General features: G+C 50.1%; 2 protein-coding genes across 4 annotated transcripts in view; both read right to left on the bottom strand.

Moving 5' to 3' along the window:
- NUP214 (nucleoporin 214) overlaps window positions 1-8,966 on the bottom strand; it is a 41,738-nt gene extending 32,772 nt beyond the window's left edge. For 2 of the 3 annotated variants that reach the window (XM_051636584.1, XM_051636585.1), the window contains exons 1-11: window positions 8,874-8,966; window positions 7,191-7,386; window positions 6,259-6,410; window positions 5,920-6,124; window positions 5,370-5,440; window positions 5,014-5,077; window positions 4,190-4,293; window positions 3,514-3,620; window positions 2,979-3,045; window positions 2,290-2,413; window positions 233-394 (exon numbers count right to left, since the gene is read on the bottom strand). In XM_051636584.1, the coding sequence (XP_051492544.1) occupies window positions 233-394; window positions 2,290-2,413; window positions 2,979-3,045; window positions 3,514-3,620; window positions 4,190-4,293; window positions 5,014-5,077; window positions 5,370-5,440; window positions 5,920-6,124; window positions 6,259-6,410; window positions 7,191-7,386; window positions 8,874-8,915 (1,294 nt within the window). In that variant the 5' untranslated portion in view covers window positions 8,916-8,966. The remainder of the gene's footprint in view (window positions 1-232; window positions 395-2,289; window positions 2,414-2,978; window positions 3,046-3,513; window positions 3,621-4,189; window positions 4,294-5,013; window positions 5,078-5,369; window positions 5,441-5,919; window positions 6,125-6,258; window positions 6,411-7,190; window positions 7,387-8,873) is intronic. The other variant, XM_051636586.1, reaches the window with a different exon arrangement.
- A 2,115-nt stretch (window positions 8,967-11,081) lies between these two features.
- Window positions 11,082-23,321, bottom strand: AIF1L (allograft inflammatory factor 1 like). The gene is made up of 5 exons (XM_051636587.1): window positions 23,231-23,321; window positions 18,449-18,515; window positions 15,500-15,541; window positions 14,213-14,375; window positions 11,082-12,550 (listed from the first exon to the last, which is right to left on the bottom strand). The coding sequence occupies exons 1-5, from the start codon at window positions 23,306-23,308 to the stop codon at window positions 12,463-12,465; spliced, it is 438 nt and encodes a 145-aa protein (XP_051492547.1). The 5' UTR covers window positions 23,309-23,321; the 3' UTR covers window positions 11,082-12,462.
- Window positions 23,322-23,663: the final 342 nt, after the last annotated feature.

Raw genomic sequence — 23,663 nt, 5'->3', positions numbered from 1 at the left:
GCACAGTCTGCAAAGTGCTTGAGATCCCACAGAAAGAACTGGACTAGATAATTTCACACTGATATGAAAAAGACAGAAGAGCCCTGGGAGCACAACACATCCAAGAACTGCTCCTCATTATCACCGAAAAGAAAAAAACAGTATTTTCTGTGGCCCCATCCATGTGAATACCAAACTGACAGATGAAGATGACACAGATCCAAGTGTGGCCCTCACCCACTGGAGCACTTACCTGCTGACTTTGGAACTTTCTCCCCCACTATCAGCAATGGCTCTGGGGTCACAATAAGGGATCTGACCCCTGGGTTCTGGTTGATCATGTAGAAGGGGCAGAGCACACCATCCGTGGAGAGCAAGAGCAGGACTGGAGCTGGAGGTAGGGTCTTTTCCTCACCTGTAGGAGACCACATATATAAGTCCTGCAGCCAGAGTTTCCTGTTCTGTTTCTACTGGCACCTTCATGTGACTTGCTTAGCACATTTCTTATGTGTCTCCCTTATTGCTTTCACTTACATCTTTGTTCCTTTGCTTCTCCATGAATACACAGGTCTTTTTTCAGCCTTCTTTATTCCTTCCTACTCCTGACTTCATGTTTTATAAATTCATAGATGAAGGGTTATTTTGACAACCAAATGCCATCTCCTGAATGACAAAGCCCAACTTTCAACCACGAATTTCTGTTCCAAGCCTTTTCATATTTTGAAGTAGTCCTTTTTTTCCCCACCTATATGCTGCTCCTTCCTTGAACCCCCTGTGCCTTCCAGCAATCCCCATACTCCATTGGGTCCTGTCACTTCATTTATATTGACATACACAAAGCACAAAAGAGAATTGCTAGATAGGAAGCTTTTCCACTTTAAAGAAAGCCAACATCAAACAAATATCCTGATGATCTGAACCTGATACAAAACACTTGCATTTGGTGCAGCTGCAGCCTTGAGCCTAGAGTCTGCTTCAGTTGAAATATCCTCAGCACAGTTAAAGGCCCCAAACCACTCTCTGTATTTCTAAAAAAAAAATTCTGTAATCATTTATCTGTGCTTAATTAAACAAAAAATCCCAACAAATCTAGGAAGCAGGAAAAGTGTGCTAAAATCACAGTCCTTTGGTTGTTGAGCAGTGCAGTGGATGGCCATGTGTCTCTACCTATTGGTTCTTCAGGAAAAGCATGTTTGGGAAAGGCAGTTTCCACATGGGAACAAGCTCCAAGGCAAGTGAGAGGATTTTCTGCAATCCAAACTTACAGTGAACTGCAAAGCCAATTAATGTGCAGCCAGAACAACACTGATTGCACTCTGTGAGAACACAGAGAACATGTCAGTAAAAAGCCTCTCCAAAAAAACTTTCCCAAAACTCTAAGGCAGCACAACCTGACTTTTTAAAAGACCTGTCACAGATTCCTTAATCCAATTACTGTATAGATTAACAGCGAAAACACTTCAAATTCAATTTTGCATTCAAGGATAAAGTATGACCTCAATTTCCTACTGCAGGTTTTCACTCAAGTGAAGTTCTCAGTTAATCGGCACCCTCCTGTGCTCCTCAGGAACTCCTGACTGCAACACCTTCCCCTCTGCCTGAGGGCATCTTTACTTCCATCTGTCTCCGGGCTTCAAGGGAGACTATTCAGAATTCACTAAGGTACAGCACAATTGCTCAGATGTACCTTCAGCTTCAAGCTCTGACAAGGTACTTTGAAGAGCCTTCAGGCAGCACAGAAGGTACAGCAATAACCACTGGCTAGATGTAGAGCACAGCAGGATTCAGTCAGTACAGGCCCTGTGTGTTAATGCAGAACTAAAACCTATGCATTCACCTCCATGATCTTTGCTTTTTCTGGCTTTGAAACTAACCCACTTTCCCTTTAGATTCATGTAAATGTGCTTCATATATCAAAGAGTTCTGCAAAATGACATAACCTACCAGTCCAAAGAAAACCTCCCAGGCAGCCTGAAGGTCCCAGTGTCAGAACAGGACTCCTTTAAACTCACTATTACATCCCAGCTCTGTGAAACACAGACACCACTCAGGTCCTTTCCTTGCCATGTCTGTTAGTGCAGTACCCCAGGCCACTGAAAGCTTTGAGGAAGAACTGTACCTTGCACTGCCATTTGAATCCCTCCACAGAACCAAGCCCACATGTACTGTGGGCTTTTATGGAAAGGCAGGATGGATTCTCCATGTCAGTCTCCCTTTCAGAACCATTTCCTAGACCCCTGAGCACCAGGCTGCCCCTCAAAGACCATCTTGCTGTTATTGCACTATTCCAGATGAAAGGCTGACACTTACTGATGGGGATAGGCATGTTGCTGGTGTAGTCCACAGCCACACCAACAGGTAGAGTGTCATCACTCTTATCTGTCACTGGAAGTTCTGCCCTGCTGGAGTCCTCCAAAACCCACGATTCCCAGTTCTGCAAAAAGGAAGATTATTATTTTGACTGCAGCTTTCCTGTCATCAGCCTTCCTCAGAACTCTAGCTCACTACTGTTAAAAGACTACAAAAAACCCTAGAGCATCTTAAACTAGCAAGATTAACAAATGCCAGAAGTATAAGGGCCCTTAACAGGTTTGTGTGGGACTTCTCACACATCACTGCATGTCAGAGCTGAAGTCAGTTTCCATGTTTAACTTCAACTGGTGACCTCACATAAATCACTTGATTTTAATGAGCCTGACCAAATTTTGAGACTGCCAAGTGAATAATGAAAAATAGACTTCTGGTACTTGATTCACAGAATTTTGTTACTGCTTTCTCCTCTCTCTTTTGTGTCTTTATATCTTTTGTTCATGTAGGAATTATAGTTAGCTTTTGATTCTGTACAACTCAGATGTAAAATTAAAGTTTTTTTGTTTGGTTTTGGGGTGTTTTTTTTAAAAATATACTGCATTTCAGGTCTTACATAGGTTAGTCTTGCTTAGATCTTTTGAGGAAGAGGAAGTACACATGCAAAAATGCAACAGGAACAAAAATATTACCTGATCCCCTTGCCTGGCAAGAATGCTGACTTCTGTGGAAGCTGCTGAAGCTGCCAGAACTAAATCCCTGTAAGCATGGACACAAATAGGTTAAAATCAACATGACAATTCACAGCAAGGTCCCCAGCTCCACAATTCATTGTAATCTATACAAATTCATGACCAGGAATACATTTATAACAACATGAAACTGACTTTTCTTCCCAAGATGAAGGAAACATGATTTACTACACCATTGTAGAACATTTTTTTTCTTTAAAATTAATCATCAGGGGTTGAGAACCTTTCCCAACTAATGATCTGACAGCCACCATATCATCATAAATAATGTCAGTCCAAATCAGTTAGGAGCAGCTTCTTCACACAGGTACACAATTAAGAGAGGTTAAAAGGTCAAGCTTTGCCTTTTATCCATTTTCCCCATATCCAGGTATTATCCAGTTTACAAAAGTGAGGAACTCAACACACTGAGAAGCACTGACCACTCAGTGCTTCACAAGAAGGGAAAAACTTTGCCATGATTCCTGCCACTCACCATTCCTCAACATAGTTGAGGAAGTAGTGATGCTGTCTCTCTGTGCAGCTCCCATAGCAAGGCTCCATGAAATTCACAAACTTCTCTGGTCGCTTCTCTTCCTTCTTCTGTAAAACCAACATTGGTAATTTACCTTCCAATGCACAAATCAAGTCATGTCCCAGAAATATGACTGCATCAGGGTACAGTAATCATTGCCACATATTGCCAGGAATCCTGAGACCACCTGAGAAACCAAAACCAAAGCAAACAAACCAAAACCCTTCTCCAAAAGATAAAGGGACAAAAGTAGAGGTTACCAAGGAGTTTAGATTTCACAGCCCCCTAACAACAAATAACCTGATAATAAATACATCATCAGGCCTAAATATCCCCCTAACCTAAAAAAACAAAGCAAAAAAACCAAAAAGTCAAGACTATATCAGGTAAGGTTTTCTTCAGAGGCTAAAAGCCTTCAGCTCATAATTTGATCTCAGCAGAGAACATGTCACATATTGATTTTCAAGTGGCTGCTACTTCCTTCACTCAATTCCCCTCAAGACCATGATTTACAGAGGTACCAAACCTGAATTCTACATGATGCCAACACAAATAACAAAAGCAACTTGTCATTGTAACACGTAAGTAAAAAAACAAGCAACAAACACTTCTGTTGTTGTGACTTGCTGGCACTTACAGGTAGTATGGCAATAACCACCTCTGGAGGGGTTTCCAGTGTCCCATCAGCTGCTGCATAGACAATAGTGAAGACATATGTGCCAATCCACAGCACATCCAAAACTGAAAGAGAAGGGAACAAATTCCTCAGCCAGAAACACTCAGAATGGTGCTTCCTTGTATCTTGATTTTAGCTGTGCACAGCACACTAAAGCAAATCAGAAGCAAACAGGGAATGACTAACTTCCAAACTACCAAGAGAAAGATCATCAATGATCTGCCTGCAGAACTTCAGTATCATTAGGGGGAAAATAATCTGACCCCAAAAATTTCAAACACAAACCAAAACAAAGTGTAGATTTGCTCGTCAATATCACAGGCCAGATAACAGGAGCATTTCCAAATATGGATGAAGTTTGGGCATATCCAAATGAAGTACTTTTGTTTTTGTCAACTTACTGCTCTGACATTGCACTGAAGATTCAAAATGATAAAGTGAACCTCACAAAAATTTGAGAATGAGATTTATATTCAGGAATCTTCATGCTAAAGGAAGATTACTTGTGACAGTCCTGTCTATCACATTGGTGAGGAAAAAATAGCTTTAAAAATGCATATTTAAAACACTCTAGAAATAGACAAGGACTCTGACCAACTGGTAATTTTTCAACTTTATAATAAAGCATGTAATTATTATTTTTTTTCCAAATACTAAATAAAAATCACCCTGTAATTACACAACCAGTGCAGTACACAGCTGCTAAAACTAAAAGCAACACGAGGAGGAATGAGGAAAAACATATTAAAAGAGAAAACAAGTTAAAAAGCAAGAAAAAGATGTACCTTTAACAGGATTGTCCGAGTCATAAAAGGGAGGACAAGGGATCACTTTCTTCTCCTGCAGATTCTGCAAACACAGCAGAAAAATATAAGGAAAAATCCAACTAACAAAGCTAACTGCAAGTTTTGCTGAAAGCCTAGAGAATTGGTTTAGAGCAGCTCCCCCACTCTTTAATACCCATCATGTGGTATTTTCAGTGGCAGGTGCAAAGCTTCAACTAAGCCCAGTATTGGTCTAATACACTTGAACTTCACAGGGCTCATCCCATGTGCCAGCTGATTAAATTCCACTTGTGATGCAAAGAAAAAGATTGCAAACTGGTGATCAGACCTGAGACCTTCCTAGCAACAATACTCACGGGCAGATACTGCACCACAGTGCCATTTTGCCTCCCCACAGCCAGTTGTTTTCCCTTTGGGCTCCAACACACTAAGGGAAAAAAAAAAAAGGTAGTTTTGTTAGCACTAAGAAACTGAAGTTACAAGGCCCCAAAAAAGCAGGACCAATACATTAAAACCACAACTTTTTTCCCCTGGAAAAAAAAAAAAGCCATGAATCTGAGTGAAACAAACAGGGAGTCATCCAGTCCCACAAAAAGCAGGACTGCACAGATCAAATAGCAGCAGGTAATGACTCTTACTTGCATAGTGCCTTGGAAAAAACAGACAGCACAAACCACAAGTGGGCACAGCTGCCTCTAATTCACCAAGTGCAGCTCCCCCAGCCAGCTGGGGAAGAGCAGTTCCATTGCAACACAATTTTCAAGTCTCAGGGAGTTTAAATCCTTCCCTTTTTTGCAAAGATTGCTTTTTTTTTTTTAAAAAAGAAACCTCTTCCCCAGACAAACAGCCTTTTTACACCCAGCAATCTGCTTCTGTTCTCCAGTATCTGAGGTTCTGTGCACTCACCAGATGTCACAGCCACCGAGGCAGGCAGGGTAGCATAGACCTTCACAGAGTCAGTGACCTGCAGGACAGAGATGCTGCCATCAGACAGGCAGATGGCCACCATGGCAGGACTAGCAGGGTTCCACTTCAGGTCATTGACCATCGCTGCACTTCCAGAGTCCTTGGCCAGCTTGTGATAAGCAAATGCACGTTTCTGCTGTTTTGCCTTTTAAGAAAGATAAATACATGAGGCAGTTGAGGCTGAGAACAAAACCAGGTCCTCCTAAAGTCACAATCCAAAGTGGTTTGTCTCTCTTCCTGCGGTAACTTGGAACCCAACCCACTGGGCAGGGGCTTTACCTGATTTAAGAAGGTACGGATGTCAAAAAAGGCAACGAAGGAGCCGATCTCGCTGGAGCTCATGCAGACAGACAGGGTGAGGTTATCACAGCTCAGAGCCAGGTGCTGCACAGGAAACTTCATGGGAACCAAGGTGCTCTGAACATTCTCCACTTCAAACACAGAAAGAAAGGAAGGTAGAATGAAGGGGACAAATTGAAATAACAAGGAGTTGCAAAGCAACCATGTGAGAACAGGTTAATGCAAGAATCACCCAGTCCTACTGACAGCAGCTCTCAAAGCTCATGGGTAGATAAACCAAGGGCCAGGAAACCCCTCCAGCTCAGCCCAGAAAGTCTCACGAGCTGCCAAATTCCTGTTCAGTGAAAATTCCACTTTCCTTCCTCAGTAAGCTGGGGGGAAAAAAAATCAGAGGACAGATTTTTGGTTTTACTTGCATATGCACGTAAAGTCCTCAGGTGGTACAGTCAGTAAGGACCACAGGGGAGCAGAAACCATTTTGCACTCAGGTGGTGGAACACTGATGGCTTCCTCCCTTGTGGGGCAGTTGTTCAGAGTGGGAGACTCTGACCCCCTCCTCACACATCCCTGATGAACACTCAGGTTCACAGCTCAAGGACTAGCTACTGAGACTGTGGCTGCAGGGACAGGGGAACATTCTCCATGAGGAAAAGGCAACTTCACTGAACACAGGTGACCCATCCTGAGTGACACTAGGAGAGGAGCTGGCACAGAGTATCTTGGTGATGTGTTCCCAACAGCTGGACCTCATTCCAGCTGGAGGCACAGCAAGCATTGCTCCTGCCTTCCCACCCAAGTGGTAATTTCAAATGCACAAAGGAGCACGACAAGGAGTGCACCAGAAGCTCCACACCACAACCACCCCTAAGAGCTGCCTCTGCAAAGACCATGAGATGCAAAAGGTGCCTTACCAATTTTATTGGGATCTTCTCCCAGTTGGTTTTGCATGAGCAGATTTCTGGAGTGAAAGATCTGCAGGCTGGTTCCTCCCCCAGCAAAGACCAGCCCATATTTGTTGGACACTGCCAGGAGACTGGAGCGCTCCTTGGGAAGCTCATCTGGAGCATCAAAGATACGAACCTTCTTCAGGGCTCTGAACTGGAAATCCTGTTGTAAGAGAGTTGGGAGGCAGCTGTACACATGCTGGACAAGAGGAACAGTTTATCTCCATTCCTCTTAAGACAGGAAGTTTAAAATCCTCTCCAGGAAAGCTGCAGAACACCTGCCAAAGCCAAGTCCACACCCACCCTCTCACAATTTCTGTCCCACCTAAGACGGACTGAGCTCCCTCCACATCCTTTCCATTGGCTGAATCTCTCTTCCAGCCTGTGTTCATAAAACCTGCAGGAGCTGAACCTGTCCAGGACATTTCACCTTCACAGGAACATACCAAACCCAGCCAATGGATACACAAGAAAAAAGAAATAGAAGGAAACAAAGCAGAGACACAGCAGGATGGAACAGAACTTGTTGCCACAAAGCTACAGAGTGCACACCTGCTTGGATGCATCTTTGTTTGCTGCTGTAATTTATGACACACACAACAGACACAGTTATTCCTTCCAGCCACCCCCGTTAATTAATTTGTATAATCAGACATTTTTTGCATTGATTTTTCTCATAATTGACATTGTCCTTTTGTGAAAGGAGGAAGAGAAAAGCCAAGTGAGAGATAAAAAACTCCAGAAACACAAACTGCATCAAGAAACAGCAGCTGCACCATCACCATGCAAAACCTGAGGCTCCCCTTAGGAATGAGTCTCTCTTTCCAAGGTGCCAGCTGTGGAATGGAGCACCAGATCTAACACCAGTAACTTAACCAAGCATCTAAGTTTTATTCCCAAATTACTGCCAAAGCCCTGAGCAAGTACATTCCTGCAACCTGAGAAGGCTGCAAGAACTCGGGGACTTCTACAAAACAAACTCTTTGAAGGTGCCTGAGCAGAAAGCACAAAGATCCAAGTGGGTTTCAGGAATCCATCCCCCCCGTCTCCCTGCTTATAAAGGCTCACAGCAACACTCTGGGAGGCACAGTGTTGGGCTGGCACCACACAGCAAGGCTCCCACTGACGCTGTCCCACCGCAGACAGCCACACTCGTTGTCCCCAAAAGCAGGGGACCCCCAGCACCAGGCGGGCTGGCAGGACTCGGAAACACACCCCTCCTTTCCCCAGAAAAGCTTCCTCCAACTCTCACGTTCTGCCCCTCCTCCCTCACCGGCGATGCAGCCGCTACTTCTTTCACCCCACAGGCTGCCACCAGACCCTGCTAAGCAGCCCCCAGGCGCTTCACAAACCCCGCCAGGCCTCCCCCAAAGGCCATTACCTCCCCACACCTGCCTGTCAGCCCCACGGCCCAAACCAAGCCCCTCCCATCACCTATTATCCCCCCACAGCCCAGGCCAAGCCCTCCCCGAGCCCCGTTCCCCTCACGACCCGAGCCCACCACCCACCAGGCCCTGTCAGCCCCCCCCGCCCCCCCAACGCCGCCAGCCCGAGCCAAACCGCCCTGCCAGCTCCCCCACCGCCCCAACCAACCGCCCAGCGCGGCGAGCTGAGCCCTCGCCGTCCCTCTGCTCTCCTCCCACCCCTCACCTTCATCTCCCGCTCCGGGATCACGTCCATATCGTCCCCCATGGCGACACCGGCAGCCCCGAGGCCCGCGGTCCCGCCGCGCTCCGCACGGACAGGAAGCTCTCGCGCGCCCGCCGCCACTGCGCTCACTTCCGCTTCCGGCTAAGCCGCTCTCGCCACAGCTCTCTATGGTGCGCCTATGGCAGTTTATGGCCGGAGTCCTCCCGGGGATAAAAACGCTTAATAAACACGTTTAAAATCGTCTTTAACAGCTGGTTTCGGTTGGCACGCTATTGCGTGCGCTCCCTATCAGGGAGAACGTCTCAAGACACCTGGTGTGTCGGGGTTTTTTTTCACAAACAACCAGCTCCACGAGCCAAGTTTCTCTGAAGCCCTTAAGAAATGAAGAATAAAGTGCTTAGATCTTACGTGTTTGTGGGAGAAAATTGTAAATTATTGCTCATCTTAGGAAAAAAGTAACCGAAGCACAGCCATTTCTTTAATAACTATATTATTTTGTAATCAAGGGAAAGGTTTGCAGGGGAAAGACCCGAGTTTTGTCCTGAACAAGTCTCCCTGGCTGCCAAAAGTGACAAGAAATTTAGCCTGAAAATGCTCTATTTTGGCTTCTCTGGGAATAAACCTTGTGGAGGAGCAATCTGGCCACGTTCTCATAGCATCAAAGAGAAGCTCGATAGCTCTTGTGCACAGAATAAGCAGCCAGGGTGGGATGAAGTGTTTGTCCATGAAGATGGATGGGCACTCTGAACTGCAGCCTGCAGTGGGTTTGACTGTTTCTTACTCCTCCCTGTGGAAATGAAACGTCTTTTTATCATAATCACCTGTAGAATATGGATTTACAGTCTCTCTTGTCGTATTTCAAAGTCATCCCCAAAGGAAAGTGTTCACAGAAACCAGGTCACTTGTGTACAATTCCCACCTCCACCAAAATCATACAGACAGATAGAAGGCAATTTAAAACCCGCCACCAGCCTGCCTCCCCCACCGAGAACACCACCATTATGATCTTCCTTTACATGAAAAACACTCCAGAGTTGCAAAAGTTAAAACGTTTTGACCTTCAAATGCATGGTCAGAGAAAACAGTGCAGGATTTCCTACCTGGCAGCCCCAGCAGGGAGTGACACACCCTCCCCATCCCTGCAGGTATTTAAAAGATGTGGTGCTTGGGGACATGGTTTATTGATGGACTTGGGTTAACAGCTGGACTTGATCTTACAGGTCTTTTCCATCCAAAACGACTTTGTGATTTTTAAATTGCCTTCTGAAGTGGCACCTGCCCCAGTCATGACATGATCCAGCATCACGGGGCTGCCCCTGGAGCCCCTGAGGGGACTGACCCTGCTGGTCCTGGGCTGGAAACCTGGGTTTCCTTCTTTGCTCCCTCCTGCCTCAAGTTCAGGGGGTTCAGCCCCCACTCAGTGCCAGCAAAGGGGGTGCATCACCTCAGCACTTAGCCCCGTGGGGACAAGGACATGTTGAGAAAGGCTTCTTTCCAGCCCTAGCAAGTTGTGCTTGATTTTTCCAGGACCAGAAGAACGAGGATTTCCACAGAGACAAAAAGCAGCAATAGCTTTGGGCAGTGACCTGAACTGCAGCAAACCACAGCCACATTTCCCTCGTGTCATATGCTCCCTTTATTTTCTAACTGAACAACAACTTTAACACACACAGCCCAGAACAGCAGGTGCATCCCCAGAGGCTAAAAGGCAGCAGAAAGCAGACACAGGGCTCTCAGCTGAGGGCAATTCTGCCCTTTTGAGGAACACATGGAAAAAAAGTGTATCCTGTCATTCCCCCAGGAAGCCTGGTTCTTCATTTTGAGAGCTCATATCAGACAAGAACCTCAGGCAATTGCTTCAAGAGCAGAGAGGATAAAAAAAAATTACTCTTTCAAGAGAAACATTACAAGTGTCTGCTCTTGATATACAAGCTATTCCTTAAAACAAGCACCACCACCTGCTTTCTTTCAGTAAGCAGAAAAAAAAAAACCAGACAGCTTTCAGGAGGTGGCCTCTGCATTCTTTAACACAAACTCCACAGCATTCAGTCAGTTATTACAGATAAAGATCAGATCAAGATAGCCCAAACCTATCGCCAGGGTCTTCAAGGGTTTATATTAACAGACTTGAAAATCAGCTCCCTTAATCTGTAACCCATCTTATGGCCTGAGCTGCAGAGGAGCTAAACTAAATGCACTGACACACTGTGTAGCTTCAGAAGATTTATTTTCAGTCCTTGAAGTAGACTAGTACTGCTTTTGCTCAGAATATTCTTCTCCATTACAGTTTTGGTTTTCATGCAAACAGTAGTGAGAACGTGTTGGGTTTTATTTATTTAAAAGTGCAGCCTTTGGCAGGAACAATCAGCCTAACAAGAGTTAATCGTCTGCATTTCCTTCTTTAAAAAAAAAATCATTAAACCATGATTAAAAAAAATAGTTAAAAACATTTAAGAAAAGAGTGAGGAAAGGGCAAAAGAGCAAATGCCTGAATTCCAGAAAGTGTGTCGAGAGGCAGAGCCACTGCAGCCACCAGCGTGTGGGCAGCTCAGTCCCAGCTCCCACTCCAGGCTTGCAGCCATTCCTGTTTTGCAGACTCAAGGGCTGATCCTTCAGGAAAAGGTACAAACGAACCCCAGGAGACCCAGCTGAAGCACAGGGAGGGAGGTCTGCAAAAACCAGAGGGATGGAGCAGCTGCTCTGCGGGGACAGATCCTCACCTGCAGCTGCTCTGGCAGGGCCCAGGGTTTAGTCACTCAGCTTCCTTTCACCTGGGGGTTTAATTTCCCCCCTCCCCAAGCCTTCCTGAGGGGCTGCAAAGGCCCAACAGCAGCTTGTTTCTGCACTGGATGGGCAGGACACACAGCCACCTGCTCGGAGGCTGCGCTCCTGATCGGATCCAAGCAGAGATTTACCAGGAAGGGGGCCCCAAAGGTAGCTTCCATCATCCTCCACTGGGATCCGAGTGCAGGACGGACCCACAGAGCAGAGAGAAGCTCTCCTGGCAGCAGCCATGCCCACCTCCCTGCAGGCAGACCCCTCTGTCCGTGCCCCTGCCCACATTCACCCCAGGCTGCAGCAGCGGGAGCCCAGCTTGTGTTTTGCTAAGGTCAGGAGGGGAAGGACTCGTCCACAGCCAGGAAGCACAGGATGCAGCAGAGAAGGCACTTCTTTCTTAGCACCCATGAAGCTGCTGTTGGGGGCTTTGCCAGAGAAGCACTTGATGCCTGGCAGGAAAGCCCCTTAGGGACCTGCCATGACAAGCACAGCTCTGAACCCCTACAGGGGAGGGAAGAAAGTAGCTCCTTGTTGGAGAAATGCAGGAAGGGCAAAGACTGAGATCACAGGATTATTTTTTTTTTCTTTTTGAGGGGTCTCACGTTACACTTGGTGCTACAGCTTCTAACAAATCAGGTTGGCTAAGAGATGCAGCAGAAAGACGTGAGCTGGGGGGTCTCCAGCTTCCCTTGCTGATCCTCTAAGGCAGGTTAGTTGAAAACTAGGACTGTCCACAGCAAAGAGTAACAAAGCACAAGTAACCTCTGTTACAGACCAAAGCAAACAGTGCCAATTCTTCAGCCTGTCCTCTTCAAGGGAGGCTGGCTATGTCTCTCTCAGGAGGTGGACCAGAAGGTCTTGGATTGCTTTCATTGGCTTTTCCTTCAAACATCATGACCCTGCAAAACAAAACAGATAGTACCAATGAAAAAAAAAAAAGAAAAAAAGCAGGTGCATCTTCACTCATCAGTGGGGGTGGGATTATCTGCTGAAAAACGGGATCTGCCTTCTATGCAAAGGGTATTGGTAATTACCAGAGGAGGGAAAGCCAGAGGGCAGTGCTGCCAGCCTGGCACACCACTCTGCTTTTCCAGCAGGTTCCAGGAGTGGGTTCCCAAAGCCTCTGCTAGTTTTCCTCTCAGAGCCCAGAGGCTTAGCACATTTTATTTAGCCACTTCCAAAATCCCCTGGTCACACACTGCACACCAAGTTCCCTTGATGCATAAAAGCAAATATTGTCCCTGGCCCACCTTGTACCTAACACAGCAGAGCATCCAAAAGCCAACACCAAGCAAGCAACAGCATCCCCAGCCAGGAAAGAGGGCAGAGACAAGGAGCAAGGCACTGGCTAAAAGAATCCCAAGCATTTTGCAACCACTAGCACTGTCTGCCTTCCTCCCTGAGGACTGCAGCTAGGCTGGGAATGCCAGCTGCCACGCTGGATCAAAGGACTGCACTGCTCTTGGGACGAGTTTTACATTTCTGCTCCTGCTCTAAACAGAGCCCAACAGACAATGGGGTGTCTGTGAGCAGAAGAAGGGACCCATCTGTGAGAGCTGCTGCAGTTGGGAGGAAAGATGGAAGATACGGGACAGGCTGGCAGGCTCAGCCTGCTTCTGTGGAGGAAGAAAGGAGGAGCAGGGGTGTCAGAAGTCTGCATGTGCTTGGAAAAGGAGCATTCCAACACACTGACACAGGGCACTCAGTGGGGAGAGGACAGAATTATCACCAGCAAGCACATACAGGCTAAGAGGGACCCTGGGAGAGGTGGGAGCAAGATCCTTCCTCCCAACCTGCCTTGACTGCACTTTTAAAGCTGCCTTCAGAAAGGGGCAAGGGGGATGGAGAGCAGCAGCTCCTATTCATGGTGGTTACAGAGACAAAAGCAGGGCCAGCCTCTGTGGCTCTGAAAGGACAAGCCAGGCTTCAACAGGGTGGAGAGGGAGCCAAGCAAGTGTTCGGAAGCCATTTGTTACAGCAGGACTTTCAGAGCCCTTTCAAGAGGGCAGAGGGGGCCGTGGGAGGCTGGTGCTGGCAGCCTGTACTGCATGAAAACCTCTCCCAGCACAAGCCAGCTGTTTCAAGCTGTCTCCCACCTCCTGTCTCTCCAGAATCAGGCAGGGAGGGACAACCCTGCAGGAAACAGGAGCCAAGGCTGCTGGCATTGGCAGTATCGTTATTCACCAAGTCCTGCCACACTCACAGGAGGGGCCTGTGTCCCCAAATCCAGCAGGAGCCCCAGGGAAGAGACAGGAAAAGTCCGCGAGTGCTGAGTGTCTGCACAGCCCTGGGAAAGGGGGAGATTGGCTCTGCACAGAGCACAGGGAGGGCTGTGCTAGGGCACAGCAGGCAGCTCTGCTGTGAGCACTCACCCCCGCTCAGCCCGTGCACCTCTCCTGTCTCTCTGCAAACTCCCCCTTCACAAAGGTCCTCATTTCCCCTCCAGGAGCACTGAACATGCACAGCTCTAGCTCCAGCAGGCAGAGCAGCTTCTGCTTCCCAGCTCCCCAACACTGAGCTCAGATCCTGTGTCTCCCCCACTCCCTCCCAGGGACACTCACAGTTTAAGCACAGCAGAGCGTTTCCCAAGCATCACGTTGACAAAGTCCTGGTAAGAGATGGTCTCACTAACCCCTCCGGTCACCTCAGAGATCATCTTCTTGAGTTCTAGGTGGGTCTTTGGAGCACCCATCTTCTCCATCATCCTTTTGACTGACATCAAATCTGCAAGAGCAAAGCAATTGGTGCTGTCAAAGTGACCACACTGAGCACAGACCAGCCCTCAGGGACACAGGCATGAGTTCCCACCTCAAATCACCTCAGCTGCAGGCTCTGGGGCTGAAAGCACTAAGCTACTGCTGAAAGCCAAGAGCAGCCTTCCAGCACTGCCCAGCACAGAGCATCACTGCCCATTCGTGCAGCTCAAGATAAAAGCAGCACGCATGCAGAAGAGGGACAACTCTCCAAGTGCTCCAGAGACACGTGGGGACACTGTTTTTTAGCTCAAAGCATAGTGCCAAGAATCACAAGGATGAGGAGGAGGGAAACAATGCTGGGGTTAAAGCCAGAGACAACCAGGCTGCAGGGAGCAGGTGCCTCTGCCCATCGCCACAGGACATTTCCTCCCGTTGCTTTGCTGCCCTGCTGGGACCTGTGGCCCCCTCCCTCCAGGAAACAGCAGCACAGCATGAGTCAGGCCTCCTCCAGCTCCCCACAGGCTTTACTTCAGCTCCAGGAGGAGGGGAGCAAGGCAGCAGCCTCCTGGAAGGGTGCAGCATGCAAGTGATTACACTGCAGCATCAGCTCCAGGCCTGCAGAAGGCTGGATCTTTACATAATCAGTGCTTTCTGGGCCCAAACCAGGGCTGCTCAGCTGAGCCAGACTCACACCCAAGTCCTCTGCTTCACTTCACTCCCTTCCCAGCAAAACAAAGAGCTCCTCTGCACTATGGCTTGACACAACTTCTACTTCAGGCCAGGCAAAGCCCAGGATTGTCCAAGCCCAGCAGCTTCCTGGCTCTGGAAATGCTGAGGATCAAGAAGGCAGCCTCAGTGGGGAGAAAGAGAGAAGAAAAGAAGTGGAAAAGTTAAGCAGAGGCTCAGGAAGAGAACAAGACTGAAAAGAGTGTAGATCTTCAAGCAGGCAAGGAGAGACTGGGGAAGCTGAGAAGCAGGGGCTGGAGAGCCAAGGATGCCTCTGTCTGGCAATTAAGATCCAAGCAAGGCTGGACATGGGACAAACCCACAGGTTTTCCTCCTCAGCAACAGGAGTGCAGAGGAAAGCAGCAGACACCACTTCAGCAGGCTGCTGCTCTTCCAGCCCAGCACCAGCATCCCCAAGACACTCACCAATCTCGCCTTGGTTGTTCAGGTCAAACTCCATGTACTTCTCTGGAAGAGACACAGAAGCAAATTAGCAGGGCACTAGAGCAGGGGCTGTGCAGGGCTTTGGAGCATTGCCTGTTCAGAGCCATGGAACAGAAGATTTGGGGAAAAGATTGATACACTGCTGAATGCAAACAGTTCAGAGAGGGAGATCATCTCAAGACCTGGGTTCAGTACCCTCATCTCAATGCCAGAGCTCTCAAATTAAGTGCTCTTTAATTGTGGTTTTCATTTAAGCTGAAGGAAAACACTGGCATGAGAACAAGGTATCAGCTAGCCATCAAGTGTGTCAGAAGGTTTCCAGCCAGAAAAACAAAGCTCTGGAACAGCCTCCCAGAAGGAGTAGCAAGGAAAACAAACCCCTGAGCACTCCCCAGATGAAGCTTGATCGGATTAGGAGGGGGATTTAAATGACGTCGTTGCCTGCAATAGCAAGGGACAAACCCTGCAGGCCTCCCAACGCTGCACTGCCCTCCCAGGGCAGCACCTGCCAGCAGAGATGCTCAAGGGCCAAGCCAAGAACACGCTTAGGAGCAGTTCTGGCCAGAGCAGGCTGACTGCCCTTCCAGCCTGCAGCCAAACATTGCTGAATGGGGCAACTCCTGCATCCTCAGAGAAAGGCAGAGCCTGCTCAAGAAGGTCTGGTGAGCTTTGTGGGATAAAAGCTGGCATGCCAGAAGAGAAAAAGCACTGATTTTGGTTTTGTGCTGCTTCTGACTTTTGGAGTGGCACACCTGTGCTTCCTACCCCCCCCCCTCCTCTTCCTAGCTGTTCCCCATTTAGGCTTTAAGCTCTTCAGGCAAGGATTTGTCTGTCTCGCAGATCATACAGCTCCAAGCACTGCAGGGGGCTCCCCCATCATCTCAGTTCTGCTAAATGAGAAGAGCAAGATGCCTGCTGCCACCATCCCTCCAGGCTGAGCTGGAGAAATCCCTGCAGTTAGCACTCACTTCCCCAGAACAGCCACGGGGGACTCAAATTAAGTGAGAGCTCCCAGGCTGCTCCTTTCCCCCAAGGGAAAAAGACTTTTTGCCTCTGCTCCAGGGACACCAGCAAGCTGATGAGCATGAGGTGGCAGGCTAATTTAAGGAGCCAAAGGGAAGAGGGGGTTTCACACGTTGGAGCTTTCTCAGGACCTGTGTTTCTGAAGGACAGAGCTGGGTTAGCTGGCCTGATGGGCAGCTCTGGGCAGAGGAATGGCTGAGCAGATCTCCACCTGGGTCTCAGCTGGTGGATTACGACTGTCACAAACGGACCAGGACAAACCCCAGGGAGTGCCATGTACAAAACAAAGCTCTTCATGCTTCAGGCAGGAATAAATGTCTCCCTTCAAGCATTAAGCAACCGATCCTAGATGGCATCGGGGCAGTCACACGTGCCCAGGGACCAAAGCGACGTGTGATGTGGAGCTGGCTCTCCCCACGCTCTGCCCCACCACAGTGACCTTGTGCAAATGAACTGCAGTGTCCCAGGGCAGGGGTCAGACACCCCAGCATGTGCTCAGGGACACAAACCCTGCTCCTCCATGGCTGTGCCCAGCACATGTTTTCTTTTCTTCTCAGCTGACACTTGGCCAAACACGCCGAGAACAGAGGCAGCTTCACACCACCCTGCTCTGAGCCTTGGCTCACACATTCATCTTTCCCTCCCACCCCAGCTGCAGGGATTTGGTGGGGCAAAACCACGCCTGGTCCCTCCCCTCACACAAACACTGCACGGGGGCTCCCCAGGCCTGGCTGGGGAGGGCAGGGGGAAGGATGGTAGAGGAAAAACACTCCCCCCACCCCATCACACAATGAGTTGATTGTTGGAGGAGGCACTGGAGAGTGGGACAGGCCACGGAGGCAAACTCACGAGGCAGCAGGAGGAGATGCCAAGGGCTCTTGTTACAGGGAATTCTGTGCCTGTGACCTGCAGTTGCAATGTTTGAAGAGCCCCAATTGTGACAGGAAAAATAATGCGGGTCTGCAGCCAAAAGCCAAAGCCACACAAAAGGCAACAGAAGAAGGATGGGGAGCACAGGAGGCTCCTCTGTCCCCAGCAGGGGAAGGGATCACAAAACTCCAGCCAGATGCTTCCATGCTGGATTGCAAAGCCAAACCTCAAAGGGAAACAGCAATGTCTGAAGTGGAAGCAAAGTCAGGCTTCAGTTGGTTACAGCCAGGCTGAGGACAAACCTTGAGGACACTGTGACACAGAAGGCATGTTTGCTCAACTGCCTCCAGCCACTGCTTGGAAAGAAAGTGGATGCACCCAGAACAGCCCAGACACACCTTGTACTGTAACCACTTTGGGGACAAGCTCCAGAGGACTCCAGGCTTTTTTCTCTAACCCCTATCCCAGCCAATGGACCAAGCTCAGCTGACCCGCTGAAGTTAGAGAGGCTTTGGCCAGAACTAGACACATTGCTGCTATTGCTTCTGGTACCAAGGGACTCAGGAAGGACCAGATAAGACTGAAGGAACTTTTGGGGAGAGAAGGGCCACAACACCTTTTGGAAACAGCTGAAATCTCTGCTCTGTGGGAAGAGGTCCTCCTACTCACTCTAAAAAAGAGTCCAGCTACTGCATCATCCATGATACCAACTAGCTTAACTAGGTATCTAGACAGAAACCATCCTCCTTTGCTGCTCCCCAGGGTTTTGCCCACGCAGCAGGTTTTGCAGCCGCCAGGCAGGATGTCTGCATGGTGACATGTCCCTGCCCTGCAAGTGGGGGAAGCACAAAGGCTCATGTGGGAAAAGCACCTCTCCAGGGAGTTTCCCCAAGTCTCACAAGCAAGGGGGAGGCATCCACCCCAGCTCAGTCACTTGCATTTGGCAGACAATCTCAGGCTGGTAAGATCCAAGTGCTGAGGGAAATCTATTCAGAGCAAATAGGCTGAAACAGGACACAGAAACCCTCCAGTTCTCACCTTTGAACACTGCCAACTTCTCCTCCAGATCTTCTTCATCACTGAACTTTGGGTCACAGAGAAATTCCTAAAACAGAAAAAAAAAAAAGGATATCCCTAGGTTAAAAGAGATAAAGGAAAACACCCTAGAGGGCATGCACAAATGCAGCATTGCCCAGAAGACCTACGCAATTCCCAGAGAGCCACATCTGAGCAACAGTTCAAGGAGGCTTGGAAAGCAGTTGAATCCCTCCACACCTTGTCATTAACACTGCAGTGCAAGGGGAAAGCCTCTGGTATCTCAGACATCCCACCAACAGCTTGAGGGGAGACTGGACCCCATGTGCTTTTGGATTAACCACATGAAACCCCCTCTTCTTGCTCACCCAAGGTTTCAGGTTCCCTCATCTCTGTTTAAGCACACACAGCATGGGATGAAGCACTTGTTTCCAACAAGGGCTCTTATGCCTTGCAAAAACACTCTGATCTCAGAGATTTTGAGCTCTAGCAAATAGAACAGGCAAAGTTTGCAGAACATCATGCACCAAGAGAGAGCAGGTATTTTAGGGGAAGGAGCAGGCTCTCGCTCGCTCAAACTGCCTATCCAGTTTTCCTCCTATGCTGCTCAGGCTGGAGAGGAAATCCTGGGTCAGTTCTGGTCACTTGTCCCCAGCCTCACCTCAGAAACCTTCAGGTACTCGAGAGAACAGACCACAGCTTGCCCAGCCAGCTCTATGACAATGCCCTGCCAGCAACACCCCCCAGCTGGGAGCAGCAGGGTCTTGCTCCTGTCCCTGCCCTCCCACACCGCCTGCTCCAGCCAGCCCAGCACAGCTCAGTGACTCTGTGTTCAGCAACAACACCACATTCTTCAGTGCAGAAATCATTAACATCTGCACAGCTTATGCACCTCCTGTCCAGGATAAAAACCCCTCCAGGGGCTCAAGTGGATAGAGGGCTGAGGCTGTTCCCTACTCTGGGCATGTGCTCCTCACCCCTGTTATCCGTGATCACAAGGAAGACAGGAGTGGGTTCCCAAGAAGCTAGGATGTCCAGCATGGGGCAGCATCCTTTGTGATTTATGAGACATTCCCCCACCCCAAAAGAAACCCCATCTGCATCAGGTCTGCAGGAGGTCCAGCCATCACTAACCCAAGTGCTCTCCAGCCTCCAGAGCATGTTCTCATTTCTTCCTGAAGGAAGATGGATCCCAGCTGTCCCCAGGTGGGATGAGCTGTGCCACTCTGGCTGCTGGGTCAGCTCTGGAAGCATTGGAGCCCCAAGCCAGGAACACAACCAGCCTTCCACACTCAGTCACTGCCTGCCAGCCTAACCCTGCAGCACGTGCTCTGGGCCCCTCCAGCCCACACACCTGGAGTCACTTCCTCAATGAGACAGGGGAGCCTGGCCCTGTCCAATGAGTCCAAATGCCTCCATCCCTCGCTGCCAGTTCAGCACTGCTTTGGAAGACCTTTCTGTGCAGCTGAACTGAGGTTCTGTAGGAAGCCCACTAGGACAAAAGTGACTTTCATCCCCTCTTCCCACCTCAGATGGGACACCAGAGACCATGCACACTAAACCAGAGTGACACAGACTTCCCTTATCACCAAGGTCACCAACTCAAATTGAGAGCTGTGGTGAAAAGCAATCTTCCCAGTTCCTTCTTTCACTCTCCTTTGGTAATTCAGTTTCATTTATCTCAGTTATTTCTACCCAGGGGTATCATTTGCCAGCCCAACACAAAGGGCCCAATTCAGCTTTGAGACCTGGGCTCAGCCAGCAGCAGAAATCATCAGAGAGCAGAGTCATGTTACCTACTGCCACTGCTGAACAGCCTCAGCAGAAGGAGCTTGCCAAACATCACTGAGAACCAAAACAGGACCAGAACATCCCCTGGCCACCAGATCACAGCTCCATTCCTGCCCTGCAGCAGCAGCAGACAGCTTGTACCTACCAGGACAGGGGTTGTGAGAACAGAGCTCAGGGCTTCTCCAGGAGCAAGAAGCAGCACAGAACTGGTGAAGGCTGAAGGGAATGCAACATCCATCCAGGACAGCTGAGGGACACGAGCCCAGGGGTCCAACAGCCCCTGGCAGCATAGGATGAGAGGAGGATATGTGACACTGCACACACCTAGGACCCCTTGCAGTTCAACTGCAGGGTAACTGGACAGCCCACTGGCATCACAGCTCTGCTCCAGAAAGGAGGAAGCAACAGGAGAGCGTATTTCAAAGGCATTCCACCCTCCTCATTGTATTCGAGCTGGGCTGCCCCTGTGATAAGGCAAATACTCACAATAGCACACAGGAATTCAGTCCCCAGGGCCAGTGACTCATTCTCAGGCTGAAGTTCCTCTTAGAGCCCTTTGGTACAGCTCCCATTTTAAGGGGCATATTCTATGAATAGGAACTGCTTAAAAATAAGCCCCAGCCTCTCCCCACCAGCTCCTGCCCTGAACAGCCTTTCTTGGGCAGAGACACTTTACTAAGCCAATCAATTCATCCTCACAAGGTCCCAGCCACCTGCAAGGCAGCCTGAGGAAAGCAAGATCCTCCCTCCCTCTCCAAAAAGGCATCTCCAAGCAGAAGGCCAAGCTCTCACTGGGCCATTTAAGTGCTTGATGCCAGCCACCCTGCCTGCTGGGGCTGGGAAGGGGCTGAGGGATGCTCCTGCCTCCCCTGGCTGGGAGAAGCAGGCACCTGCTCCCCAGCACGCTGAATTCCTTCGCTGCGGCGCATTAGAGGGTAAAACTAGGTTGAAACTAATCTGTGCTGGATTAGACTTGCCACCTGGATGCACGAGGCTGAACAATGTGATTGTCGTTCCCCAGGAAGAGGGGGAACAGCCAAGAGGGGATCCCAGAGGAGCATTTCCAGCTGGAAGAGAGAATTCAGCAATAGGACTGGGCTGTCAAGCAGCACACGTGCACGGAGTCCACTGCCTGCCAAAGACCCTTCTCCCAGAGAGAGCTCTGGGGTAGAAAACAGCCAGGAAAACAGGGCTGGGAGGGAGCTAAGTGTTAGGATGAGACAATGAGATTAAGCCTGATAGGAACTTGGCTTGATAGGTTTTATCAGGAGCACTTTGCTGTTTTGCAGCCCTGGGGCTCTTCAGATCTTGGGAAACCCCCTCCCTGGCTCCAGCCACAATATCAGCCCAGGTTTTTGCATCAGCTCAGTTTCAGAGGGAGGTGTGAGCTGCTTCGCTGCATGCCTGCTCACATCAAACACCCCCACTGCCCCCACGCAGAGCTGGCAGAGCCAGCAGAGCACAGCAGTGCAGGGTTTGCTGCCCGGAGCCACTACAGTGCAAGGGCTGCTCAGGATCCGGGGGCTGCCACTACCTGCAGCTTGGTTTCTAGATGCTGAAACCCCCTCTCCTGGCTCTGAGCCAACAGGCGGAGCAGCAAGGACGTGAAACAAGCAGCTCCCAGCTCCGTCAGTGGGAAGTTATGTAGCTTGTTTCATTTTTGTCACCCAGACCTCACCCGGAGAAGAAGCCTGCCAGAAGCGATGGCTGCTTAGGGAAGTGGTAAGAGCCTGTGCCCGTGTGGCAGCATGACACCCCAGTCTCAATCCTACAGCTCTCCTACCAGCTGGGGGGTCCTGCACCCACCCTGTGCCTGAGCAATGCTGGAGACCAGCTCTGCAGCAGCAGAAACAGCAGCAGCAGGTGCAACACGCTCCCTTCCTCCCCAGCCCAAGCGTCAGTCACTGCCTTGGCTTTGGGGGCCTCTTGAGGCCCACCTACAAACCCCCTTGGAAAAGGACACGTCGTGCCTGCCTTCCAACACCAGGTTTCAAAGGCTCCTTTTCAAGCCAAGTGCTTTTATTCTATCCCTTATGCCACAGCACCTCTTACTCTGCTCTTCCTCCTCAGCACCTCCTGGTTTCTAATCACATCGTTCCCTCTCCAGTGACCTACACGAGCTTCACCTCCACTGTCTCACCCCTGCCTGGAAGAATGTATTGGTACACTTCACAACCCAGGGAATGCAAGGAGGGCAAGGCAAGCCCACCATCACTTCCAGGCTCTTGTCTTGATTTCTCTGCCTACAGGACAAAGCTGCTGCTGGCTCTGTCAGCAAGCGACCACCAAAACCCACCTAGAGATGACCCCTGAAATCCCATCGTTGATCGTCTGAAGGTTAAAACCTTCTTTTCACCCTCATAACTACTCTTGCCTGGGAAGGATGCCAGCAGAGCTGCCCTGCAGGCCATGCCAAGCAAGGAAAGGGGCAAGAGCCCAAAGCTCTGGAGAAAGGACCTTGCCTGACCCTGGCATAAAGGGCATGTGGCCCAACACACTCTGCACTAATCCAGGAGCTGCCGTTCCCCCTGCCCAAGGCTTGTGGGACATCCAACCACCCTGGGCTCCCCATTCATCTAGCACGATTAAAACTAGAAAGGCTTGAGTCGACTCGTCCGAGCAGCAAACACTTCTCACTCCTGGGAGGAGAAATCAAAGTGCTCGATAGAGCCGAAGGGCGGTTGAAACCCTCTGGGAGAACAACAGCTCCTATTCCCGCTGGAGCACGGTCCCAAAGGAACTTTTCGTGGCAGCCTGAGCATCCACCGGCCACGGGCTGGTAAGGGAAGAGCCCCAACACCCGGGGCGGAGATGGACGGGGAGCAACGACCCCCCCCGAGCCACCGCCTGCCCCCCCCGAGGGGGACAAAAGCAAAGCGGGGGGCAGCTCCCCCCCCGTCCCCTCCGGGCTGCGGGTCAGCCCCGGTCCCGCCGCCCTCCTCCCGCCCCTCCGAGCCCTCCGCCCGCTCCCCGCAGGGGTGGGCTCGGCCCCACCTTGTTGATCTCCTCCAGCCGCCCGTCCTGGGGGGCCCGCCGCAGCCCCCCGCCGCTCGGCCGGCGCGGAGCCGCCATCCCAGCCGCCCGCCCCGCTCCTGCCGCCGCCTTAAGTAGCGCCGGGCCGGGCCGGGCCGGGCGGGACGGACCCTCCGCCCCCGCCCTTAACCCCTTCCCGGCCGGGAACCTCCCCCTCGGCAGCGCCCGCCCCGCTCCGGGCTTCTCCTGCAGGGATCGCCGCGGGATGCAGCCGCTCCCGCTGGAGAACTGGAATTCCAGCAGCATCCCGGCTTGTGTGGGGAATAGGATGGATAGGGGTAGGACGAGAGCAGGGATCGTGTCCCCAGCACCGGTGAGGCTGCACCTCGAAGCCTGCGTTCAGTTTTTTTGGGTGGGAAAAAGAGATGTTGAGAGGCAGAGAAGGGCAAGGAAG

Source organism: Apus apus, chromosome 19 (genome assembly GCF_020740795.1).
Source record: "Apus apus isolate bApuApu2 chromosome 19, bApuApu2.pri.cur, whole genome shotgun sequence".
Lineage (NCBI taxonomy): Eukaryota > Metazoa > Chordata > Aves > Apodiformes > Apodidae > Apus > Apus apus.
This window is presented reverse-complemented; position numbering and strand designations above follow the sequence as displayed.